This window comes from Salvelinus sp. IW2-2015, linkage group LG4q.1:29 (genome assembly GCF_002910315.2).
Source record: "Salvelinus sp. IW2-2015 linkage group LG4q.1:29, ASM291031v2, whole genome shotgun sequence".
Taxonomy (NCBI): Eukaryota; Metazoa; Chordata; class Actinopteri; order Salmoniformes; family Salmonidae; genus Salvelinus; species Salvelinus sp. IW2-2015.
The window spans coordinates 83354663-83377553 of NC_036842.1; the positions used below are offsets into that span (position 1 = coordinate 83354663).

Genomic DNA, 22891 nt, shown 5'->3' on the forward strand with positions numbered 1-22891 from the left:
AATCAAACAGACTCCAACCTCTCCACAATGGCCAAGACCAGAGAGCTGTGTAAGGACATCAGGGATAACATTGTAGACCTGCACAAGGCTGGGATGGGCTACAGGACAATAGGCAAGAGCTTGGTGAGAAGCAACAACTGTTGGCGCAATTATTAAAAATGGAAGAAGTTCAAGATGACGGTCAATCACCCTCGGTCTGGGGCTCCATGCAAGATCTCACTCGTGGGGCATCAATGATCATGAGGAAGGTGAGGGATCAGCCCAGAACTACACGGCAGGACCTGGTCAATGACCGAAGAGAGCTGGACCACAGTCTCAAAGAAAACCATTAGTAACACACTACGCCGTCATGGATTAAAATCCAGCAGCGCACGCAAGGTCCCCTGCTCAAGCAAGCGCATGTCCAGGCCCGTCTGAAGTTTGCCAATGACCATCTGGATGATCCAGAGGAGGAAGGGAGAAGGTCATGTGGTCTGATGAGACAAAAATTGAGCTTTTTGGTGTAAACTCCACTCGCCGTGTTTGGAGGAAGAAGAAGGATGAGTACAACCCCAAGAACACCATCCCAACCGTGAAGCATGGAGGTGGAAACAATAATTCTTTGGGGATGCTTTCTTGCAAAGGGACAGGACGACTGCACCGTATTGAGGGGAGGATGGATGGGGCCATGTATCGCGAGATCTTGGCCATCAACCTCCTTCCCTCAGTAAGAGCATTGAAGATGGGTTGTGGCTGGGTCTCCAGCATGACAACGACCCGAAACACACAGCCAGGGCAACTAAGGAGTGGCTCCGTAAGAAGCATCTCAAGGTCCTGGAGTGGCCTAGCCAGTCTCCAGACCTGAACCCAATAGAAAATCTTTGGAGGGAGCTGAAAGTCCGTATTGCCCAGCGACAGCCCCGAGACCTGAAGGATCTGGAGAAGGTCTGTATGAGGAGTGGGCCAAAATCCCTGCTGCAGTGTGTGCAAACCTGGTCAAGAACTACAGGAAACGTATGATCTCTGTAATTGCAAACAAAGGTTTCTGTAACCAAATATTAAGTTCTGCTTTTCTGATGTATCAAATACTTATGTCATGCAATAAAATGCAAATTAATTACTTAAAAATCATACAATGAGATTTTCTGGATTTTTGTTTTAGATTCCGTCTCTCACAGTTGATGTGTACCTATGATAAAAATGACAGACCTCTACATGCTTTGTAAGTAGGAAAACCTGCAAAATCGGCAGTGTATCAAATACTTGTTCTCCCCACTGTATGTACAGTACCAGTCAAAAGTTTGGACACACCTACTCATTCAAGGGTTTTTCTTTAATTTACTATTTTCTATGAAATAACACACATGGAATCATGTAGTAACCAAAAAAGTGTTAAACAAGTCAAAATATATTTTAGATTTTTCAAAGTAGCCACCCTTTACCTTGATGATTGCTTTGCACTCTTGGCATTCTCTCAACCATCTTCACCTGGAATGCTTTTCCAACAGTCTTGAAGGATTTCCCACAAATGCTGAGCACTTGTTGGCTGCTTTTCCTTCACTCTGCGGGCCAACTCATCCCAAACCATCTCAATTGGGTTGAGGTCGGATGATTGTGGAGGCCAGGTCATCTGATGCAGCACTCCATCACTCTCCTTGGTCAAATAGACCTTACACAGCATGGAGGTGTGTTGGGTCATTGACCTGTTGAAAAACAAATGATAGTCCCACTAAGCGCAAACCAGATGGGATGGCGTATCGCTGCAGAAGTGTGCCTTGAATTCTAATAAATCACAGACAGTGTCACCAGCAAAGCACCATCACACCACCACCTCTATTCTTCACGGTGGGAACCACACATGCAGTGATCATTCTTTCATCTACTCTGCGTCTCACAAAGACACGGCGGTTGGAACCAAAAATATCAGACCAAAGGACAGATTTCATCCGGTCCATTGTCCATTGCTCGTGTTTCTTTCCCCAAGCAAGTCTCTTCTTCTTATTGGTGTCCTTTAGTAGTGGTTTCTTTGCAGCAATTCGACCATGAAGGCCTGATTTCACGGTCTCCTCTGAACAGTTGCTGTTGATGTCTGTTACTTGAACTCTGAAGCATTTATTTGGGCTGCAATTTCTGAGGCTGGTAACTCTAATGAACTTATCCTCTGCATCAGAGGTAACCCTGCGTCTTCCTTTCCTGTGGCAGTCCTCATGAGCCAGTTTMATCATAGCGCTTGATGGTTTTTGCGTCTGAACTTGAAGAAACTTTCAAAGTTATTGACATTTTCCGTATTGACTGACCTTAATGTCTTGAAGTAATGATGGACTGTCGTTTCTCTTTGCTTTTTTGAGCTGTTCTTGCCATAATATGCACTTGGTCTTTTACCAAATAGGACTGTCTTCCACCCCTACCTTGTCACAACACAACTTATAGGTTCAAATGCATTAAGAAGGAAAGAAATTCCCAAAATGAACTTTTAAGAAGGCACACCTGTTAATTGAAATGCATTCCAGTTGACTACCTCATGAAGCTGGTTGACAGAATGCCAAGAGTGTGCAAAGTTGGCATCAAGGCTAGCTAGCTAACGTTATCTGGCTGGCTCGCTAACTAACATTACGTCATGCGTTGGGATTCATTGTTTACCTCGATAGCGATCTAGCTACGTTTCTTAACAAAAGGCTGTCCTTAGTGTGCCAGAGCGCAGAATAACTGATGAATTTTGAATATGTCCGGTGTCGGTAAACGTTGGCAACAAAGCGTAATTCAATTGTTGCCAGCAGCACAAGTTAGTCATCAACGCTCTGGATAACATGAAAAGAGCCTAACCAGCTCTGCTAGGGTGAGTAAAATGGTCAGGGTGGGGTGTTCTCTCATTATGTGTCTGGAAGTAGCTAGCCAATGTTAGCCAGTTAGCTTGGGTGCTTGACTGTCGTTGTGAGGGCAGAGCTTTCGGATCGATCCTACTTATTAGCCAGAGCGTCCAGTGTGAGCTCTGAATGCAAAAACACTCTGCATTTAYGAACGGACAATCTGACAGGATAGTTGCAGTCACCAATGCTCTGGATAACATAACAGCCTAACCAGCTCTGCTAGGGCGAGTAATGTTCAGTGAGCTGTTCTCTCTCTTGATGTCTGGAAGTGGCTGGTAAGTTAGTACAGAATGCTCGGCTCAACCCTTAAAGAGATGGGTGGGGCTAAGGCTTTAGAGAGTGTGAACAATGCTGAATGGGTGTAGACAAAGAAGGGCTCTCCAGTAGTAGTATTAAAACATTGAAAGACGGTTTTCTCAAAAGTGAGTTATCAACTTTCAAATGTAGTGTATGATATACCATTTTGTAGCTCTGAGTGTCTACTTTTATCCAATGTAAAAAAAATAAACTCAAATGTTGATACATAAGACCGAATCCAGGTGGTGAGTCACATATGTGGACACCCCTTCAAATGAGTGGATTCGGCTATTTTAGCCACATCCGTTGCTGACAGGTGTATAAAATCGAGGACACAGCCATGCAATCGCCATAGACAAACAGGCAGTAGAATGGCCTTACTGAAGAGCTCAATGACTTTCAATGTGGCACCGTCATAGGATGCCACCTTTCCAACAAGTCAGTTCGTCAAATTTCTGCCCTGCTAGAGCTGCCCCGGTCAACTATAAGTGCTGATGTTGTGAAGTGAAAACGTTTAGGGGCAACAACGGCTCAGCCGTGAAGTGGTAGGCCACACAAACTCACAGAAAGAGACCGCTAAAATGCATAGCGCGTAAAAATCGTCTGTCCTCGATAAGGCTGGGCGGTATACTGTTTTTTGCGATATACCGTGAACAAGTTCGGGTTTTTACTTTACCTTCTATAACGGTATTTGAATGTTTGGTTTGTTAAATGTGATACGCAGTGTGTAACATCCATTTTTATAGTTTACTTCACTACTTGAGTCATCTCTCGCCACTCTCTCTCTCTCCATGCCGCTTTCCACACAGACCTAGTCCCGGCTCCTGTCACTCAAAGCACTTTCTACTTACAAAGCATGTAGAGGTCTGTCATTTTTATCATAGGTACACTTCAACTGTGAGAGATGGAATCTAAAACAAAAATCCAGAAAATCACATTGTATGATTTTTAAGTAATTAATTTGCATTTTATTGCATGACATAAGTATTTGATACATCAGAAAAGCAGAACTTAACATTTGGTACAGAAACCTTTGTTTGCAATTACAGAGATCATACGTTTCCTGTAGTTCTTGACCAGGTTTGCACACACTGCAGCAGGGATTTTGGCCCACTCCTCCATACAGACCTTCTCCAGATCCTTCAGGTTTCGGGGCTGTCGCTGGGCAATACGGACTTTCAGCTCCCTCCAAAGATTAAGTAAGTAGCCTACGCGCGAGTGAGCATTTGGCTGCCAGACAAAGAAAAAGTTGAAAACTAATAGAACATGAGAGCAATAGCTACTGGTTTCAAAGGCATATGGAAGTCTTTATTAAATAATTGGCTCCACGGATATTGGTCGGATTTTGCTTAGGCTATTTTGAAGCAAGGTAAAACATGCCTTATAATATGTAGTAAAACGTTGAGGTTTCAAACAATTAAATAGCTGTATGTTTTTAAAATGCATACCGTCTCCAGCTCATTGCAAAGTGGGGTGTGACGCGATGATGAAGCCTGCCTTCCGTTGTCAATGCATTTGAATGGCGAATGGGAAGCAAGCTTCAACTACCAGTTGAGAAATACAAATAGTAGCTCTTTTTAATCATGGTCAAAACTTTTGCATTTAGAATTGTTGCGCAATGATTGGCCTTATAGAAGTGCTGTCTGACAGATTTTACAATCAAAGGCTCAGTATCAGTATGCTGTGCGTTTGTGATAAATAAGATGCATAACGAATATACACATGCGCCAATTTAATTCCACTAAATTATACAAGTTAACCCGTAGACCGATAAGCATAACCAGTCAAATGTATTTTCATCAATGAATAAGCTAAAAAAGCTTTTATTACCGGCTAGCAGAAACCCTGAGGCCAGGTTCTTTGATTAAATGGACTTCCTTGTTCGTGACTAATGCATCATACGTAGCTTTTCCAGTGGCAATAAAGGATGTGCTTTATTGTGAGGTTTTTTGAATGTTAAGTATTTCAAAGTCTTGATTGTGGTTAGGCTATCTGTTAGAATAAGATAACATCTTCTGTGTCAATCATCAAGTTACTGCCTTCAAAAAGTATTCATAACCCACTTATTCCACATTTTGTTGTTACAGCCTGAATAAAACATTTATTGAATCGTTTTTTTCTCACCCATCTACACACAATAGCCAATAATAACAGTAAATGTTTGCAAATTTATTGAAAAATGGAATGCAGGAATATTACATATGTATTTACACTACCTGAGTCAATACATTTTAAAATACGTATATTTAACATTTTGTACATGTTTTTATAAAAATAAATCCCCCTTTTTTCCTCCTCAATTTTGTGATATCCAATTGGTAATTACATTCTTGTCCCATCGCTGCAACTCCCGTACAGACCCGGGAGAGGTGAAGGTCGAGAGCCATGCGTCCTCCCAAACACGACCCTGCCAATCTGCACTGCTTCTTGACACACTTCTCGCTTAACCCAGAAGCCAGCCACACCAATGTGTCAGAGGCAACACCATACAACTGGCGACCAAAGTCAGCATGCATGCGCCCGGCCCGCCATAAGGAGTCTCTAGAGCGCGATGGGTCAAGGACATCCCGGCCGGCCAAACCTTCCCCTAACCCGGACGACGCTGGGCTAATTGTGCAACCGCCAAATGGGTCTCCCTGTTTCAACACAGCCTGGGATCGTACCCGGGTCTGTAGTGACGCCTCTAGCACTGCGATGCAGTGCCTTAGACCACTGCGTCACTTGGGAGGCTGATTCTAATTAATCCAACACAACATCACTGAGTACCACTTCATATTTTCAAGCATGGTGGTGGCTCATGTTATGGGAATGCTTGTCATCGTCAAGGACTAGGGAGGTTTTTTTAAGGACAAAAAGAAACTGAATAGAGCTAAGCACAGGCAAAATCCTAGAGGAAAACCTGGTTCAGTCTGCTTCCAACAGACTCTGGGAGACAAATTCACCTTTCAGCAGGACAATAACCTAACACACAAGGCCAAATCTACACTGGAGTTGCTTACCAAGACAGTGAATGTTCCTGAGTGGCCTAGTTACAGTTTTGTTTTAAATCGACTTCAATCTCTGGCAAGACTTGAAAATGGCTGTCTAGCAATGATCAACAACCAACATGACAGAGCATTTAGAATTTTTWAAATAATAATTGTGCAAATATTGTACAATCCATGTGCGCAAAGCTCTTAGGTCGTGTCTACACTTGCCACCTACATGCAAGTGTAGGCTGTAACAACAAAATGCTGAAAAAGTCAAGGGGTGTGATTACTTTCTGTAGGCACTATCTGTCTGAGTAGTGTTCTGTTTCAACAGCAGTGTATCATCCACCCGACGACTAGAGATAAGACTAGACTTGTTAAAAAAATAACACAGGCTTGTTTAAACTCTTGTGTTGTAACAAGGTAAACTGGGTATTAGTGATTTAAATGTGATGTTGTGTAGAGCAGTCTTCTTTCTACTACTCTAGGCTGTTTCAATTGTCTTTACTGGATCTTTGCAGAGTGCTCAACTCTGCTCTCTAGACCTCTTGTAGTAGATTGTGCCAATGAGAAACCCGTCTCAGCAAGGTTTAAGTAAAGCTTTTGAGCTCGGCAGCCATCTTAATGGCAGTGTGTGGATTAAACAGGATAAAAGTAGCTTACAACATTGGAGTGGCTGAATTCCTAAGATGTGTTAGCTTCTTTAAGTGATAGCTATGGGCTTAGGAAGTGAACTGTTGTAGATGGTAAGGGGAGTTTTTGCCTTTACATACTGGGGTGGTTTTGACCGTGTAACTGCTAGTGATGATACGAGTATTGCGATACTCGTTAGTATCGTGGCAAGGAAACAAAGCGGATTTAACTTCTTTAGGAAACGAACATCATTATGTTGTCATCCAGAGTCACATTATTTATTATCCAAGGTATAGACTACTATCTTACTTACAACAGGTTTTTAAAGGACTGAAGAGTTAGGTCTGCGTCGTGTTTTCATTTTTGCCATGGAAAAATATTGAATTACTGATATGGTCACAGCCCTAGTAATTGCTGAAATTCCATCACGCGAGTAAGGATCTTCAGTGACTAGGCTAACGATGATGTAATCCTTCCACAGGTGGCGTCGTTGAGGAAGGTTGGAGCACACGGACAAAATGGTGACCATTCCTGAGTACTATGAGGGGAAGAATGTGCTGATCACAGGAGCCACAGGCTTTATGGGAAAAGTCTTGCTGGAGAAGCTGATGCGGTCCTGCCCTGGAGTCAAGGCTGTGTACGTCCTTGTACGGCACAAAGCAGGCCACGCTCCCCTGGCCCGCATCGCAGACATGATCAACTGCAAGGTGAGAAGAGCTGGAGAAGGGGAAAGGTCTAATGGGGGAGCCAAAGAGGAATGTTCATGGGGGGTAGCCAAAACTCTGTAGGCTGTGTGGGGTGATGCGTCGTAAGTTCTTGACTGCTTGTTACGGAGACTTCGTAGTTCCACAGCCCACACTCCATACGGTCTTTACAATTGGGCCATGGCAGACCACGATGTAGGCCAGCCTAAGTATTACTAATGGGATTGCTTTCTTGGAGTGCTTTCGAACCAAAACGCTTCCCTCCACCTACACAATGATTTCATTAAAATAACCTTATAGGCTCATTTTAGCTTATTGGCTGTGAAAGTGGAATGAAGGAGTATTACAACTCTAGTACAACTGTATTTGTTTTTCAGCTTTTTGACAGGTTACGAGATGAGCAGCCAGACTTTGCTGAGAAGATAGTGGCTGTGAACAGTGACCTCACCCTGCCAGAACTGGACCTGAGCAAAGTGGACCAGGAAACGCTTGCTGACTGCATCAACATAGTCTTCCACTGTGCTGCAACCATCCGATTCAATGAGCCTCTAAAGTGAGCCGTTGTTTCTCTCCTGATACTGATACTGCTCCCCAGAACGTTGTTTCACTTCTGCTCCCAGAACCTTGCTGGACGGTGCTGCATTTTCAGATTTATCTACAGTGATCTTGGCTCTTCTCTCACACTTGCTTCTCCTGCAGAGAAATTACTCTCACAGTTTTACTAACCCTCCGGACGTACCTATCTATTGCTTAGGTTTATTTTTTTAAATACATTTTTTTTTAAATATACATATATATATATATATATATACAGTTGAAGTCGGAAGTTTACATACACTTAGGTTGGAGACATTAACTTGTTTTTCAACCACTCCACAAATTTCTTGTTAACAAACTATAGTTTTGTCAAGTCGGTTAGGACATCTACTTTGTGCATGACACAATACATTTTTCCAACAATTGTTTACAGACAGATTATTTCAATTATAATTCACTATATCACAATTCCAGTGGGTCAGAAGTTTACATACACTAAGTTGACTGTGCCTTTAAACAGCTTGGAAAATTCCAGAAAATGATGTCATGGCTTTAGAAGCTTCTGATAGGCTAATTAACATAATTTGAGTCAATTGGAGGTTTACCTGTGGATGTATTTCAAGGCCTACCTTCAAACTCAGTGCCTCTGTGCTAGACATCATGGGAAAATCAAAAGAAATCAGCCATGACCTCAGAAAAAAATGTAGACCTCCACAAGTCTGGTTCATCCTTGGGAGCAGTTTCCAAACGCCTGAAGGTACCACGTTCATCTGTACAAACAATAGTACGCAAGTATAAACACCATGGGACCACGCAGCTGTCATACCGCTCAGGAAGGAGACGTGTTCTGTCTCCTAGAGATGAACGTACTTTGGTGTGAAAGGTGCAAATCAATCCCAGAACAACAGCAAAGGACCTTGTGAAGATGCTGGAGGAAACGGGTACAAAAGTATCAATATCCACGGTAAAACGAGTCCTATATCGACATAACCTGAAAGGCCACTCAGCAAGGAAGAAGCCACTGCTCCAAAGCCACCATAAAAAAGTCAGACTACAGTTTGCAACTGCACATGGGGACAAAGATCATACTTTTTGGAGAAATGTCCTCTGGTCTGATGAAACAAAAATAGAACTGTTTGGCCCTAATGACCATCGTCATGTTTGAAAGAAAAAGGGGGAGGCTTGCAAGCCGAAGAACACCATCCCAACCGTGAAGAACGGGGATGGCGTCATGATGTTGTGGGGGTGCTTTGCTGCAGGAGGGACTGGTGCACTTCACAAAATAGATGGAATCATGCGCAAGGAAAATTATGTGGATATATTGAAGCAACATCTCAAGACATCAGTCAGGAAGTTAAAGCTTGGTTGCAAATCGGTCTTCCAAATGGACAATGACCCCAAGCATATTTCTAAAGTTGTGGCAAAATGGTTTAAGGACAAAGTCAAGGTATTGGAGTGGCCATCACAAAGCTCTGACCTCAATCCTCTAGAAAATGTGTGGGCAGAACTGAAAAAGCGTGTGCGAGCAAGGAGGCCTAGAAACCTGACTCAGTTACACCAGCTCTGTCAGGAGAAATGGGCCAGAATTCACCCAACTTATTGTGGGAAGTTTGTGGAAGGCTACCCGAAACGTTTGACCCATGTTAAACAATTCAAAGGCAATGCTACCAAATACTAATTAAGTGTATGTAAACTTCTGACCCACTGGGGATGTGATGAAAGAAATAAAAGCTGAAATAAATCATTCTCTCTACTATTATTCTGACATTTCACAATCTTAAAATAAAGTGGTAATCCTAATTTAAATGGAAGAAGTTTGGAACCACCAAAACCCTTCCTAGAGCTGGCCGCCCGGCCAAACTGAGCAATTGTGGGAGAAGGGCATTGGTCAGGGAGGTGACCAAGAACCCGATGGTCACTCTGACAGAGCTCCTGAGTTCCTCTGTGGAGATGGGAAAAGCTTCCAGAAGGACAACCATCTCTGCAGCACTCCACCAATCAGGCCTTTCTGGTAGAGTGGCCAGACGGAATCCACTCCTCAGCAAAAGGCACATGACAGCCCGTTTGGAGTTTGCCAAAAGGCACCAAAAGACTCAGACCAGGGAAAACAAGATTCTCTGGTATGATGAACCGAACATTGAACTCTTTGGCCTGAATGCCAAGTGTCACATCTGGAGGAAACCTGGCACCATCCCTACAGTGCAGCATGGTGGTGGCAGCATCATGCTGTGGGGATGTTTTTCAGCGAAAGGGACAGGGAGACTTGTCAGGATCGAGGGACAGATGAACGGAGCAAAGTACAGAGATCCTTGATGAAAACCTGCTCCGGAGCACTCAGGACCTCAGACTGGGGTGAAGGTTCACCTTCCAACAGGACAACGACACTAAGCACACAGCCAAGACAACACAGGAATGGCTTCGGGACAAGTCTCTGAATGTCTGAGTGGCCCAGCCAGAGCCCGAACTTCAAATCAAACTTTATTTGTCACATGCACCGAATACAACAAGTGTAGACTTTACCGTGAAATGCTTACTTACAAGCCCTTAACCAACAGTGCAGTTCAAGAAGAGTTAAGAATATATTTACCAAGTAGACTAAAATAAAAAGTAATAATAACAAGTAACACAATAAGAATAACAATAATGAGGCTATATACGGGGGCACCGGTACAGAGTCAGTGTGCGGGGACTTGAACCCAATCTAACATCTCTGGAGAGACCTGAAAAAGCAGTGCAGCAACAGTCCCCATCCAACCTGACAGAGCTTGAGAGGATCTGCAGAGAAGAATGGGAGAATCTCCCCAAATACAGGTATGCCAAGCTTGTAGCATCATACTCAAGAAGACTCAAGGCTGTAATCGCTGCCAAAGGTGCTTCAACAAAGTACTGAGTAAAGGCTCTGAATACTTATGTAAATGTCATATTTCAGTTTATTTGCTAACATTTCTACAAAACTGTTTTTGCTTTGTCATTATGGGGTATTGTGTGTAGATTGATGAAGGGAAACAACTATTTAATCACTTTTGGAATAAGGCTGTAACATAGCAAAATGTGGAATAAGTCAAGGGATCTGAATACTTTCTGAATGCACACTATATATTATGGCAAGTACAGCTCAAATAAGCGAAGAGAAATGACTGTCCATCATTACTTTAAGACATGAAGGTCAGTCAATACGGAAAATGTCAAGAACTTTTAAAGTTTATTCAAGTGCAGTCGCAAAAACCATCAACCGCTATGATAAAACTGGCTCATGAGGAACGCCACAGGAAAGGAAGACCGAGAGTTACCTCTGCTGCAGAGGATAAGTTAATTGGAGTTAACTGCACCTCAGATTGCAGCCCAAATAAATGCTTCACAGAGTTCAAGTAACAGACACATCTCAACATCAGCTGTTCAGAGGAGACTGCGTGAATCAGGCCTTCATGGTTGCAAAGAAACCTCTACTAAAGGACACCAATAATAAGAAGAGACTTGCTTGGGCCAAGAAACACGAGCAATGGACATTAGACCGGTGGAAATCTGTCCTTTCGTCTGATGAGTCCAAATTTGAGATTTTTGGTTCCAACCGCTGTGTCTTTGTGAGACGCAGATTAGGTGAACAGATGATCTCCCCATGTGGGGTTCCCACCGTGAAGCATGGAGGAGGAGGTGTGAGGATGCTTTGCTGGTGCCATTGTCAGTGATTTATTTAGAATTCAAGGCACACTTAACCAGCAAGGCTACCACAGCATTCTGCAGCTATACGCCATCCCATCTGGTTTGCACTTAGTGGGACTGTCATTTGTATTTCAACAGGACAATGACCCAACACACACCTCCAGACTGTGTAAGGGCTATATGACCAAGAAGGAGAGTGATGAGTGCTGCATCAGATGACCTGGCCTCCGCAGTCACCCGACCTCAACCCAATTGAGATGGTTAGGGATGAGTTGGACCGCAGAGTGAAGGAAAAGCAGCCAACAAGGGATCAGCATATGTGGGAACCATCAAGACTGTTGGAAAAGCATTCCAGGTGAAGCTGGTTGAGAGAATGCCAAGAGTTTGCAAACCTGTCAAGGCAAAGGGTGGCTACTTTGAAGGATCTCAAATATAAAATATATTTTGATTTGTTTCACACTTTTTTGGTTACTACATGATTGGGGTGGCAGGTAGCCTAGTGGTTAGAGCATTGGGCCAGTAACCGAAAGGTTGCTGGATCGAATCCCAGAGCTGAACAAGACACTGTTCCCCGGTAGGCTGTCATTGTAAATAAGAATTTGTTCTTAACTGACTTGCCTAGTTAAATAAAGGTTAAATAAAATACAAAAATAAAAATGTCATAGTTATTTTATAGTTTTGATGTCTTCACTATTATTCTACAATGTAGAAAATAGTCAAATTAAAGAAACATAGTCAAATTAAAGAAACAGTCAAAAGTGTGTCAACTTTTGGCTGTGTGTATATATTAGTAGCATTTCTGTAATGATGTTTTGTGACATTTTCTTTGTTCTCCTTCTTTCAGAGATGCTATGCTACTGAATGTTCTAGCCACCCAGAAGATGGTGGCTCTTGCCCACAAAATGAAGCACTTGGAGGTGTTCCTCCACGTGTCCACAGCCTACGCCAACTGTGACCGGACACTCATTGAGGAAGTGGTTTACCCACCTCCTGTTGACTACAAGAAGCTCATCGACAGCCTAGAGTGAGTAAAGTTCTTTGCCGATTGTTAGAAACGGAAGCCAAGAGATTATAGTAATTTACAGCTTGGCATGTTTGACTGAGATGAAATGGAAATCATAGATAAGTAGATGCTTTGCATCCTGTGGATTAGTTAGTAGTGGCTAATGAATAAGCTTGGTAGCTATCACTTGAGGGTCTATCAATATCTCACTGCATGGACTGAAACTGTGCCAAATCAGGGACGGCCTCTGATTTAAACTTCATGGAGTTTGGTTACTGATTGAGTGGCACTCACTCATTTGTGGTAGGGCAATTGGAACTGTTAAATGACATTTGCTTTACTCTAAATGTTAGGTGGGGCCTCTGACTGCTCTTGCAGGTGGTGCAACAGGACACACATGCACAACATGGTCACCAGTTGTGTGAAAGTCACTGTTCTGTTCATGTAGGAATGTTTCCATCCCTAAGTATTACAGTAGGCATTTGCTAATTTCTTCAGAGACATACATGTATGTGTGTGGGGAAAGGGAATTTCGGAGACTTATTTGGTTTGTGGTCTTGGGAATATATATTTTGTATTTGAGCAATATGGCAGATAATGGACCTTTTTATTGTGGCTCTGTCTTCAATGTGTTTTCATGTTGGTTAGATGGATGGATGAGAAGCTGGTCTCAGCGATGACCCCAGGGCTGATTGGAAAAAGGCCCAACACGTACACCTACACCAAGGCCATGGCTGAGTACCTGGTCCAGCAGGAGTGTGGAAACCTCAACGTGGCTATAATCAGGCCTTCTATAGTAGGGGCCAGTTGGAAAGAACCGTTCCCAGTGAGTCTTCACATGTACTGAGCCAGCTGTCTTCTAAGCGGTAGCTATACTGTAGCTGACCATGGTCAATTCTGTATACTGTTCATAACATGGTTTTTCACTCTTAGGGCTGGATTGATAATTTCAATGGACCTAGTGGAATATTCATTGCAGTAAGTACCTTAAAAATATGTTCTCAATATATATATATATATATATATATATATTTTTTTTTTTTCACCTTTATTTAACCAGGTAGGCTAGTTGAGAACAAGTTCTCATTTACAACTGCGACCTGGCCAAGATTAAGCAAAGCAGTTCGACACACAACAACACAGAGTTACATATGGAATAAACAAACATACAGTCAATAATACAGTAGAAAAAGTCTATATACAGTGTGTGCAAATGAGGTAGGATAAGGGAGGTAAGGCAATAAATAGGCCATGGTGGTGAAGTAATTACAATATAGCAATTAAACACTGGAATGGTAGATGTGCAGAAGATTAATGTGCAAGTAGAGATACTGGGGTGCAATATGTAAAACGCTCAGATCGCAATAATGCGATCATGACCATTTCAAAGGTGTGGCTGCTGATTTATAACCTGAGAAACCACATTCCCATCACCTGGTAATGAACCTAGCACCTCTCTGCCCTGTATAGGCAGGAAAGGGGATCCTGCGCACCATGAGAGCATCCAACAACGCAGTGGCTGACCTGGTGCCTGTGGACGTGGTCATCAATACCACACTGGCTGCTGCCTGGTACTCAGGCTCCCAGAGACACACCAGGTCAGTCTCACACACACTGCAGCTGTCATCTGTAGAGCTGAATGAATAATGTGATTGTGAAATGCAAATATTATTTCAGGTTTCTATGGCAGACATTCTATTTTGTTTCCCTTTATCCCCGCAGGCCTAAGAGCATATTGGTGTACAATTGCACGACAGGCAGCATCAACCCGTTCCACTGGGGTGAAGTTGGTATGAAACGCTCCTCATATCTTATCCAAATACACTCTGACTGGATTTGTTCTCGGATGCTCCAACAAAGCAGAATGATAAATAATGATTATCAGTCATACTCTTTGAGGGCCCACTCTTATCACTGTAGTGAATGTGAGAAGGTTTTGGTTTACTCACACCCTCATTGGAGTGTTAGTCACCACCCTGTAAATGACCTCTCCTGGATTTGTGTACAGTGTACAGTTTAGTCATTTAGCACACACTCTTATCCAGAGCGACTTACAGTAAATAGTGAGTGCGTACATTTTCATATACTGGTCCCGCATAGTAATCGAACCCACAACCCTGGCGTTTCAAGCGCCATGTTCTACCAACTGAGCCACATGGGATCCTGTGTACATAGTCTCTGAATGCTAGCCATCTGAGAAAGATCAACATTGTGGCAGGCTTAAAGGCAATAGGTAAACTATATAACATGACTGGTATTCTTGAATAAAAATGAAAAACTGTTCCAGTCTTAGTACAATATTTGTTTAGTGCATTAAAGATGGGTGACATTTTCATAGTGGCAGTTGTATAGTTCCCTTTAAGCTGTTAACCTGTTGGGTTTGTTGTAAATGTCAATATATTTGTTACTCATTTACCATAGATTTTTTATGCTTTTAAAATATTTCTGGTGACATCACTTTGTTGTTAACATTGCATTTCTGCATTCATTAGGCTTACTGTGAAGTCTATATTTGCTCCGTTGTTTTGTAATACCCCTAGTCTCCTTCAATAACTTGTACGGTTAAAAATAATAATTGTTAAAAGCACTTCAAAGGTATTTTGTCTAAACCAAACATCTGTTGCCGCTTGCTGCTTAACTCTTTCTTTCCACTTTGGAGAAATGAGTGGTTGTGCCAACATTACCCCTGTTGAACCCCCTACCTTTTGTCTCTTAGAGTACCATGTTATATCCACTTTCAAGAGGAACCCCCTCGAGCAGGCCTTCAGACGGCCCAATGTAAATCTCACAACCAATCACCTTATCAATCAGTACTGGATCGCTGTAAGCCACAAGGCACCAGCCTTCCTTTATGATCTCTGCCTCAGGATGACAGGAAAAGAGCCCAGGTAAATGACACCCCGCTCGGTCACACTCCATCTCCCTCTGCATTCTCGCTCAGTGTAGCCCAATGTACTGAACCTGTTCCAGCGATGTCATGCTTCTGTCCAATGTCTTGGGGGGGTAAGGGTGCATAAGCCATCCACATACCTTTTTAGAGCTGGGTTCTGCACTCTTAGCCCTCAGTTACCTCAACGTGTCCTGGCATTGAATTTCCTTCCTCCTGTGATGTCGTATTCTCTCTGCAGAGTACTGTATAAACATGACCTTCAAGACCAACCCCTTAGAGCAGGCTTTCAGGCGCCCAAATGTTAACCTGCGGTCCAATCTCTTTACCAATCAGTACTGGACCACAGTGAGTCACACTATTCCGGCCCTGCTGTATGACGGGTATCTCAGGGCCACGGGTCAGAATCCCCGGTAAGGTCTACTACAGTGCCCTCTCAACCCCTCTCTCCCCTCCACCACTGGGTGCTGGTCGTGTGGCATGGTTGGTGGGGTGGAAGCAACGCCCGAACGTTTGCTCAACTTTGTCATCGGACTTGGCTGGCTGCTGACAGGCTACCGTGTCATCATGACAAGCATGGGTTCCTGTCTAAAGCATGCATCAGGAACGTTTTATTTCTGTAATTTATTTTTGTCACAGTTTTTGTTTGACCCTTTTTGCCTGGTACTGCATTTGTGATTTTTTATTCAGTTGAACCATATGGCTCTGCTCAGATGTGGAATTTATCCAGTCGCTTTTGCTTTGTGGAATTAACCCCCCACCCCTTTTGTTGTGACCTTTTTGTTTTTCTGAGCCGTGCCATTAAGTCTTCTGAAGTAACCTGGGAGTGATCTGCTCATCCTCGTCCTCCTCCACTCTCCAAGCTTATCTCTAAAATTGAGAGGCACCAGGGAACTAGTTTTGATTAATACCAGGTACCAAACACCTGTCCTTTATTCATTGGCCCATCAACACTTCTATTCTTGGTAGCCCTATTCCTGGGCTTAATGAAGCACATTGTGGGACAAATGTAATGCGCTGGCAGTAATTTACGATCTCACAAGCCAATGGAAACACTGTACATTTATCAGTGTGTCATTGGATAGACTTACTCACAATCCCCACCTATTGTTTCATTTAGCACCAAGGCCATGGTTCAGTCTAACCAAGTGTTTGGTACCTGACGCTTACAGTATTGATCCCCACAAGTTGATCGTAAACCAGAAACATTTCAGCAATGACAAACATTTGGTAACACTTCTCAATTAGAAAATGATTTGTCTGTCTGAAATTCATTTGGTTTAGTATACAACACATTCTAAGGGTGATGTTACCTTACTGGAAAAGGTAATACGTCAAGGTTTTACTTTTTAAATGGTTCACCATGTATGTTGTCACCTTCCTCTTTGTTCACAATGTATCATGGAGGGACTCTGAGCTCTGACTACAAGCATGTTTGCTTTTGATGCAATTTGGCATGGCCATGAATCCTCTGAAGCAAGTTTGTTCATGGTACTTTACACTTCAATTAGTAGATGCTTTCTTAATGACGACAATGTAATTAGTGCAATCAAGTTAAGCTTCTGTCAGTCAGACATGCTCAGATACCTTCCAGGATTGGACAAGCCCTCCATTCTTACTGTTCTGTGTTTAACATGTGTCAAGCCAACAATACTCATCCCAATTGAGACTGGTAGGCATTAGTTGAAATTTGCCTATAATACTAGTATGCTTAGACTCTTATCAGTAATATATTATAGATTGTGCTGGATTCATGCCGTTCTTTATTTAAAGATGCACTATGCAGAAATCGCTCCGCCATTACCTGGTTGCTAACAATAGTTTGCCTAATTTCAGTTTGTAACAAAACAAGCAAGTTGCCTCAATCAACTGATCCATAGCCTATTGGTTACGAAATGCATGCTCGGAGAAGCACAGAGCAAAGTTATATTTCTAAGATAGCTGCTGGGAAGGTGTAAATAAAACTAGGCTGCATTACACACTAAATAGCCTATAGGCGCAAATGATATTGCGCACCCAGTGGAGAATCAGAGATGAGGGGCGGCATCGGGCACACATCGATATAGCCTCAAACTACCAATTCTAAAACACTGAGAAATGTTGAAATTTCATAACTTACATGACCCTCCCCTGGACGAGATTATTATTTAAAAAAAATACTAAATCCTCCCCTTGACTGAAATTGAAACTAACTCCAGCTAACTGTTAAACAGACAATGGCCGAAATGGAACAAGGGATAAATTACTTATTGATCTTTTTGTACAAGGAAAAGGTGACATTGAGCCAATTTGTACAAATCGATAACAGAATAAAACTGAAGGGTATGTCATTGCTTCAGATTTTCAAACATCTGACCCCTGAACACTTTCACAGCTTTAAAGCTGCAATATGTATCTTTTTGGGCAATCTGACCAAATTCACATAGACATTTGGGTTATAGATCTGTCATTTTCATTGAAAGCAAGTCTAAGAAGCTTTAGTTCTGTTCTATGTGCACTATTTCTATCATTCCTGTGTTTAAGTTTAATTTTTGAACCTTACTTTCGGTTTTGTACACCAGCTTCAAACAGCTGAAAATACAATATTTTGGTTTATGGAAAATATATTTCACAGTGGTTTAGATGGTACAATGATTCTCTACACTATACACTGCAATGGATATTCCAACCCTGAGCCCCAGTCTGCTCTGCTCTTACTGATCAAAAACCTTTTTGTGTACTGCTTAACCAATGGCTGTGCTGTGTAGGGCTACGGTGGCAGTTCAGGAGGAGAGTCAAAAGTTACTTCCGAAAATCATTTATGATTAAGCCTAGCCTATGTTCTACTCAGTTTGTGAAGGAGAGCGCGAAGATGAGAAGGGGGACCGGAGGTCAAATTTGATAGCTTGCTACTACTATAATTGATTTGATGTAAAACTATGTTTATTGCCCATTAATGTATTTATAAAGAGTTACTGAACTCATAATAAGACAGATTCAGGTAACTTACATTTTGGTGCTGATACTTGAAGCAGCTGCCACGGCACAGTCGATCTGAAATGGACAGCTCATGGTGCTGAAAGTAGGCAAATTCCAGTAAGCATAATTAATTTAAACAGTCTCCTTTTAATTAGACTTTACTAACGAGGGCATTGTGTTAGAGCCTATTTCTTCCTATTTAAGAAATAAGGGGTAGGTCTACCTGTTTGACAGACGAAATTAGGCTATAAGCTGCTATATCCATAGATTTGTCGGTGAATTCCTCCACCCACCATGCACTCTTTAAATAGCCTACCTCAGTGTCAGTGAAGGGCTGTTAAGTTAACTCGAATTGAGGTGGTATGAGAGTATGCCATAGGCCTATCTTTTATTAAAGAAAATGGCAAAAAGCACACACCCTTGTTAGCTTAAGATTTTGAAGAAAATGAAACCGATCCAATTATTTAAAGTGATCTATAACAGTGCTTTGGTCGATGTTTTATGCTATAAACAAGCTTTAAAATACCTAGGAAAGATGTGACCCTCTGCATACAGGGATATCATTGTTTCCTTTGACATTCAGAGGCTGACTTTGCTTGGGAAGTAGTCTAATTCTGTCACTATCAATTGATTAAGCTATTCACTTTCTATACAATAGAAGATGTTTAATACCAGACAGATTTTAGGGAAACACTTGTGACATTCTCTCGTTGGGTTAAGCCACGGAAGAAGAGTAGCCAGCAGTTAAAGCTTCCATTTTTCTGCGTCGGTAGACATACCCTGTCTCTGGTGGCAAGGTAGGCCTAACTTTCGAAAGTACCACGCTCAGATTCCTAATGACGTCTCGATTTTAATTATTTGCAAACAGGGACAGTTTCTTTGCAAACAAGACACACTGATTTGGCATTGTATAAATATGATAAGGTGAACACAGGCCTCTTTCTGTTCATTCTTAGCATGTAACTTCAGTAATTTGTGTGCTATAAAAAATATTCTGATATGTAGAATTACATAGAATTGCATGAAATGTTTATAAAATACAAGTATGATGATAGATTCATGCAATGCTTTTACTATAAAGGAGATATTTCCACCCCTACTCTTGGTCAAATATATTTTACTGAAGGGAGGGCCATCCATTTTCATTTGAGGGGTAAAATTTTATAAATAGTTATAAATAACATTTACTCCCTTAGCAAAAAGCAATTTCTCAAGCAATAATTTAGCTAGAACTGCTTGGGGGTGGTCAGAGTGGGGAGGAGAAAACTACCTGTTATTGCAGAGAGGTTTGGAACTCTTTCTTATTGGTCTATTAACTAATTTACTGCCTGGTGATTTCATCAGGCAGGCCAAAACTCCATCCCACCAGAACAGGCAGACATTTCAGGCGGTCTTTTCAAAACTGCTCCTACACAAAATAGGCGTTATCATAATTTTTTACATTTCACAGTATTATTCCAATCTCATACAATACCTTCAGAAAGTATTCACATCCCTTTACTTTTTCCACATTTTGTTGGTACAGCCTAAATTTAAAATGTATTACATTACATTTTTTACAAATAACTGAAATGTCTTGAGTCAATAGGTATTCAACCCCTTAACTTCTCTGCGCTACGGATCCCTTTAGCGGGATCATTTTCCTAAACAACCGCTGAATTGCAGGGCGCAAAATATTACAATTTTTTTTTTWAATCATGCAATCACAAGTGAAATATACCAAAACACAGCTTAGCTTGTTGTTAATCCACCTATCGTGTCAGATTTTGAAAATATGCTTTGCAGCGAAAGCAATCCAAGCTTTTGTGAGTGTATGAATCAATGCTACAACAGCTAGCCCCAAATTAGCATGGTCACGAAAGTCAGAAAAGCAATAAAATTAATCGCTTACCTTTGATAATCTTCTGATGTTTGCACTCACGAGACTCCCAGTTACACAACAAATGTTATTTTTGTTCGATAAATATTACTTTTATAACAAAAAAACGCCATTTGGGTTGCGCGTTATGTTCAGAAAACCAAAGCCTCGTTCCGTTCGACGAAAATTCAAAAAAGTATCCGTAATGTTCGTAGAAACATGTCAAATGTTTCTACGAATCAGTCCTCAGGTTGTTTTTAACAAACATAATCGATAATATTTCAACCGGACCGTAACCTATTCAATAAAAGAGAGAAAGAAAATGGAGAGCTACCCCTCTCGCGCGCAGGAACTAATCAGAGGACACCTGACTAGTTTTGAAAAATCTTGCTCATTTTTCAAAATAAAAGCCTGAAACTATGTCTAAAGCTGGGTCACAGCCTGAGGAAGCCATTGGGAAATGAATCTGGTTGATACCCCTTTAAATGGAAGAAAGATGGGCCAGGAAACACAGATGAAAATTATGATTTAAAAAAAATCGCTTCCGGGTTAGATTTCCTCAGGTTTTCGCCTGCAGAATCAGTTTTGTTATACTCACAGACAATATTTTGACCGTTTTGGAAACTTTAGAGTGTTTTCTATCCTAATCTGTAAATTATATGCATATTCTACGATCTGGACCTGAGAAATAGTCTGTTTACCTTGGGAACGTTATTATTATTTTTTTATTAAAAAAAATATGACCCCTAGCGTCAAGAGAGTAATGGCAAGCCTAAATAAGCTCCGGAGTAATAATTTGCTTAAGTTGCATGGACTCAATAATAGTGGTTAACATGACATTTTTTATGATACCTCATCTCTGTACCCCACACACACAATTATCTGTAAGGTCCCTCAGTCGAGTAGTGCGTTTGAAACACATATTTAACCACAAAGGCCAGGGAGGTTTACCAATGCCTGGATAAGAAGGGCACCTATTGGTAGATGGGTAAAAATAAAACAAATAAAATAAAAGCAGACACTGAATATCCCTTTGAGCAGGGTGAAGTTATTCATTGTGCTTTTGATGGTGTATCAACACACCCAGTCACTATAAAGATACAGGCATCCTTTACTCAGTTGCCGGAGAGAAAGGAAACTGCACACAGATTTTACCATGAGGCCCATGGTGACTTTAAAAACAGTTCGAGTTTAATGGCTGTGATAGGAGAACTGAGGATGGATCAACAACATTGTAGTTACTCCACAATAATAACCTAATTGACAGAGTGAAAAGAAGGACGTCTGTATAGAATAAAAAATATTCCAAAACATGCATGCTGTTTGCAATAAGGCACTAAAGTAATAATGAAAAACATATGGCAAAGAAATTAACTTTTTGTTCTGAATTATGTTTGGGGCAAACACAACACATCACTGAGTGCCACTCTTCCTATTTTCTAGCATGGTGGTGACTGCATCATGTTATGGGTATCCTCGTCATCGGCAAGGACTAGGGAGATTTTTTTTAGGATAAAAATAAACTGAATAGAGCTAAGCACAGGCAAAATCCTAGAGAAAAACCTGCTTTCCAACAGACACTGGGAGACACATTCTCCTTTCAGCAGGACAATAACGTAAAACACAAGGCCAAATATACAATGCGTTGCTTACCAAGACGACATTGAATGTTCCTGAGTGTCCTAGTTAGAGTTTTGAATTAAATCGGCTTAAAGATCTAGGGCAAGACCTGAAAATGGCTGTCTAGCAAAAGACCATTTAAATCCATTTGAATCGCAATTTGTAACACAACAAAATGTGGAAAAAGTCAAGGGGTACTTTGTGTCCAGTTTCAGTCAAAGTCTTGGAGACACCTACTCATTCAGGGATTTTTCTTTATTTTTACAATGTTCTACATTGTAGAATAATAGTGAAGACATCTAAACTATGAAATAACACATATGGTATCCTGTCGTAACCAACCGTTTTGAAGGAGTTCCCACATACGCTGAGCACTTTTTGGCTGCTTTTCCTTTACTCTGCGAACCAACTCATCCCAAACAATCTCAATTGGGTTGAGGTCAGGTGATTGTGGAGGGCAGGTCATCTGATGCAGCACTCCATCACTCTCCTTCTTGGTCAAATAGCCCTTACACAGCCTGGAGGTGTGTGTTGGGTCATTGTTCTGTTGAAAAACAAATGATAGTCCCACTAAGCGCAAACCAGATGGGATGGTGTATCGCTGCAGAATGCTGGGGTGGCCATGCTGGTTAAATGTGCCTTGAATTCTAAATAAATCACTGACAGTATAAATCCTGTTTGGGATAGGGGGCAGCATTTTCACGTTCGGATGAAAAGCGTCCCCAGAGTAAACTTCCTGCTACTCAGGCCCAGAAGCTAATATATGCATATTATTAGTAGTATTGGATAGAAAACACTCTGAAGTTCCTAAAACTGTTTGAATGATGTCTGTGAGTATAACAGAACTCATATGGCAGGCGAAAACCTGAGAAAAATCCAACCAGGAAGTGGGAAATCCGAGGTTTGTAGTTTTTCAACT

At 41.6% G+C, this 22891-nt stretch overlaps 1 protein-coding gene across 3 annotated transcripts in view; it reads left to right on the forward strand.

Annotated features, from left to right (window-relative positions):
- The window catches only part of far1 (fatty acyl CoA reductase 1), a 54368-nt gene that overhangs the window by 20042 nt on the left and 11435 nt on the right, over window positions 1-22891 (forward strand). The window contains exons 2-10 of one of the 3 annotated variants that reach the window (XM_070443202.1): window positions 4213-4342; window positions 7227-7452; window positions 7827-8002; window positions 12491-12670; window positions 13298-13475; window positions 13583-13627; window positions 14120-14247; window positions 14372-14439; window positions 15366-15537. In XM_070443202.1, the coding sequence (XP_070299303.1) occupies window positions 7264-7452; window positions 7827-8002; window positions 12491-12670; window positions 13298-13475; window positions 13583-13627; window positions 14120-14247; window positions 14372-14439; window positions 15366-15537 (1136 nt within the window). In that variant the 5' untranslated portion in view covers window positions 4213-4342; window positions 7227-7263. Of the gene's footprint in view, window positions 1-4032; window positions 4343-7226; window positions 7453-7826; window positions 8003-12490; window positions 12671-13297; window positions 13476-13582; window positions 13628-14119; window positions 14248-14371; window positions 14440-15365; window positions 15538-22891 lie in introns of those variants that run through there. The other 2 variants (XM_023985916.2, XM_023985915.2) reach the window with 2 other exon arrangements.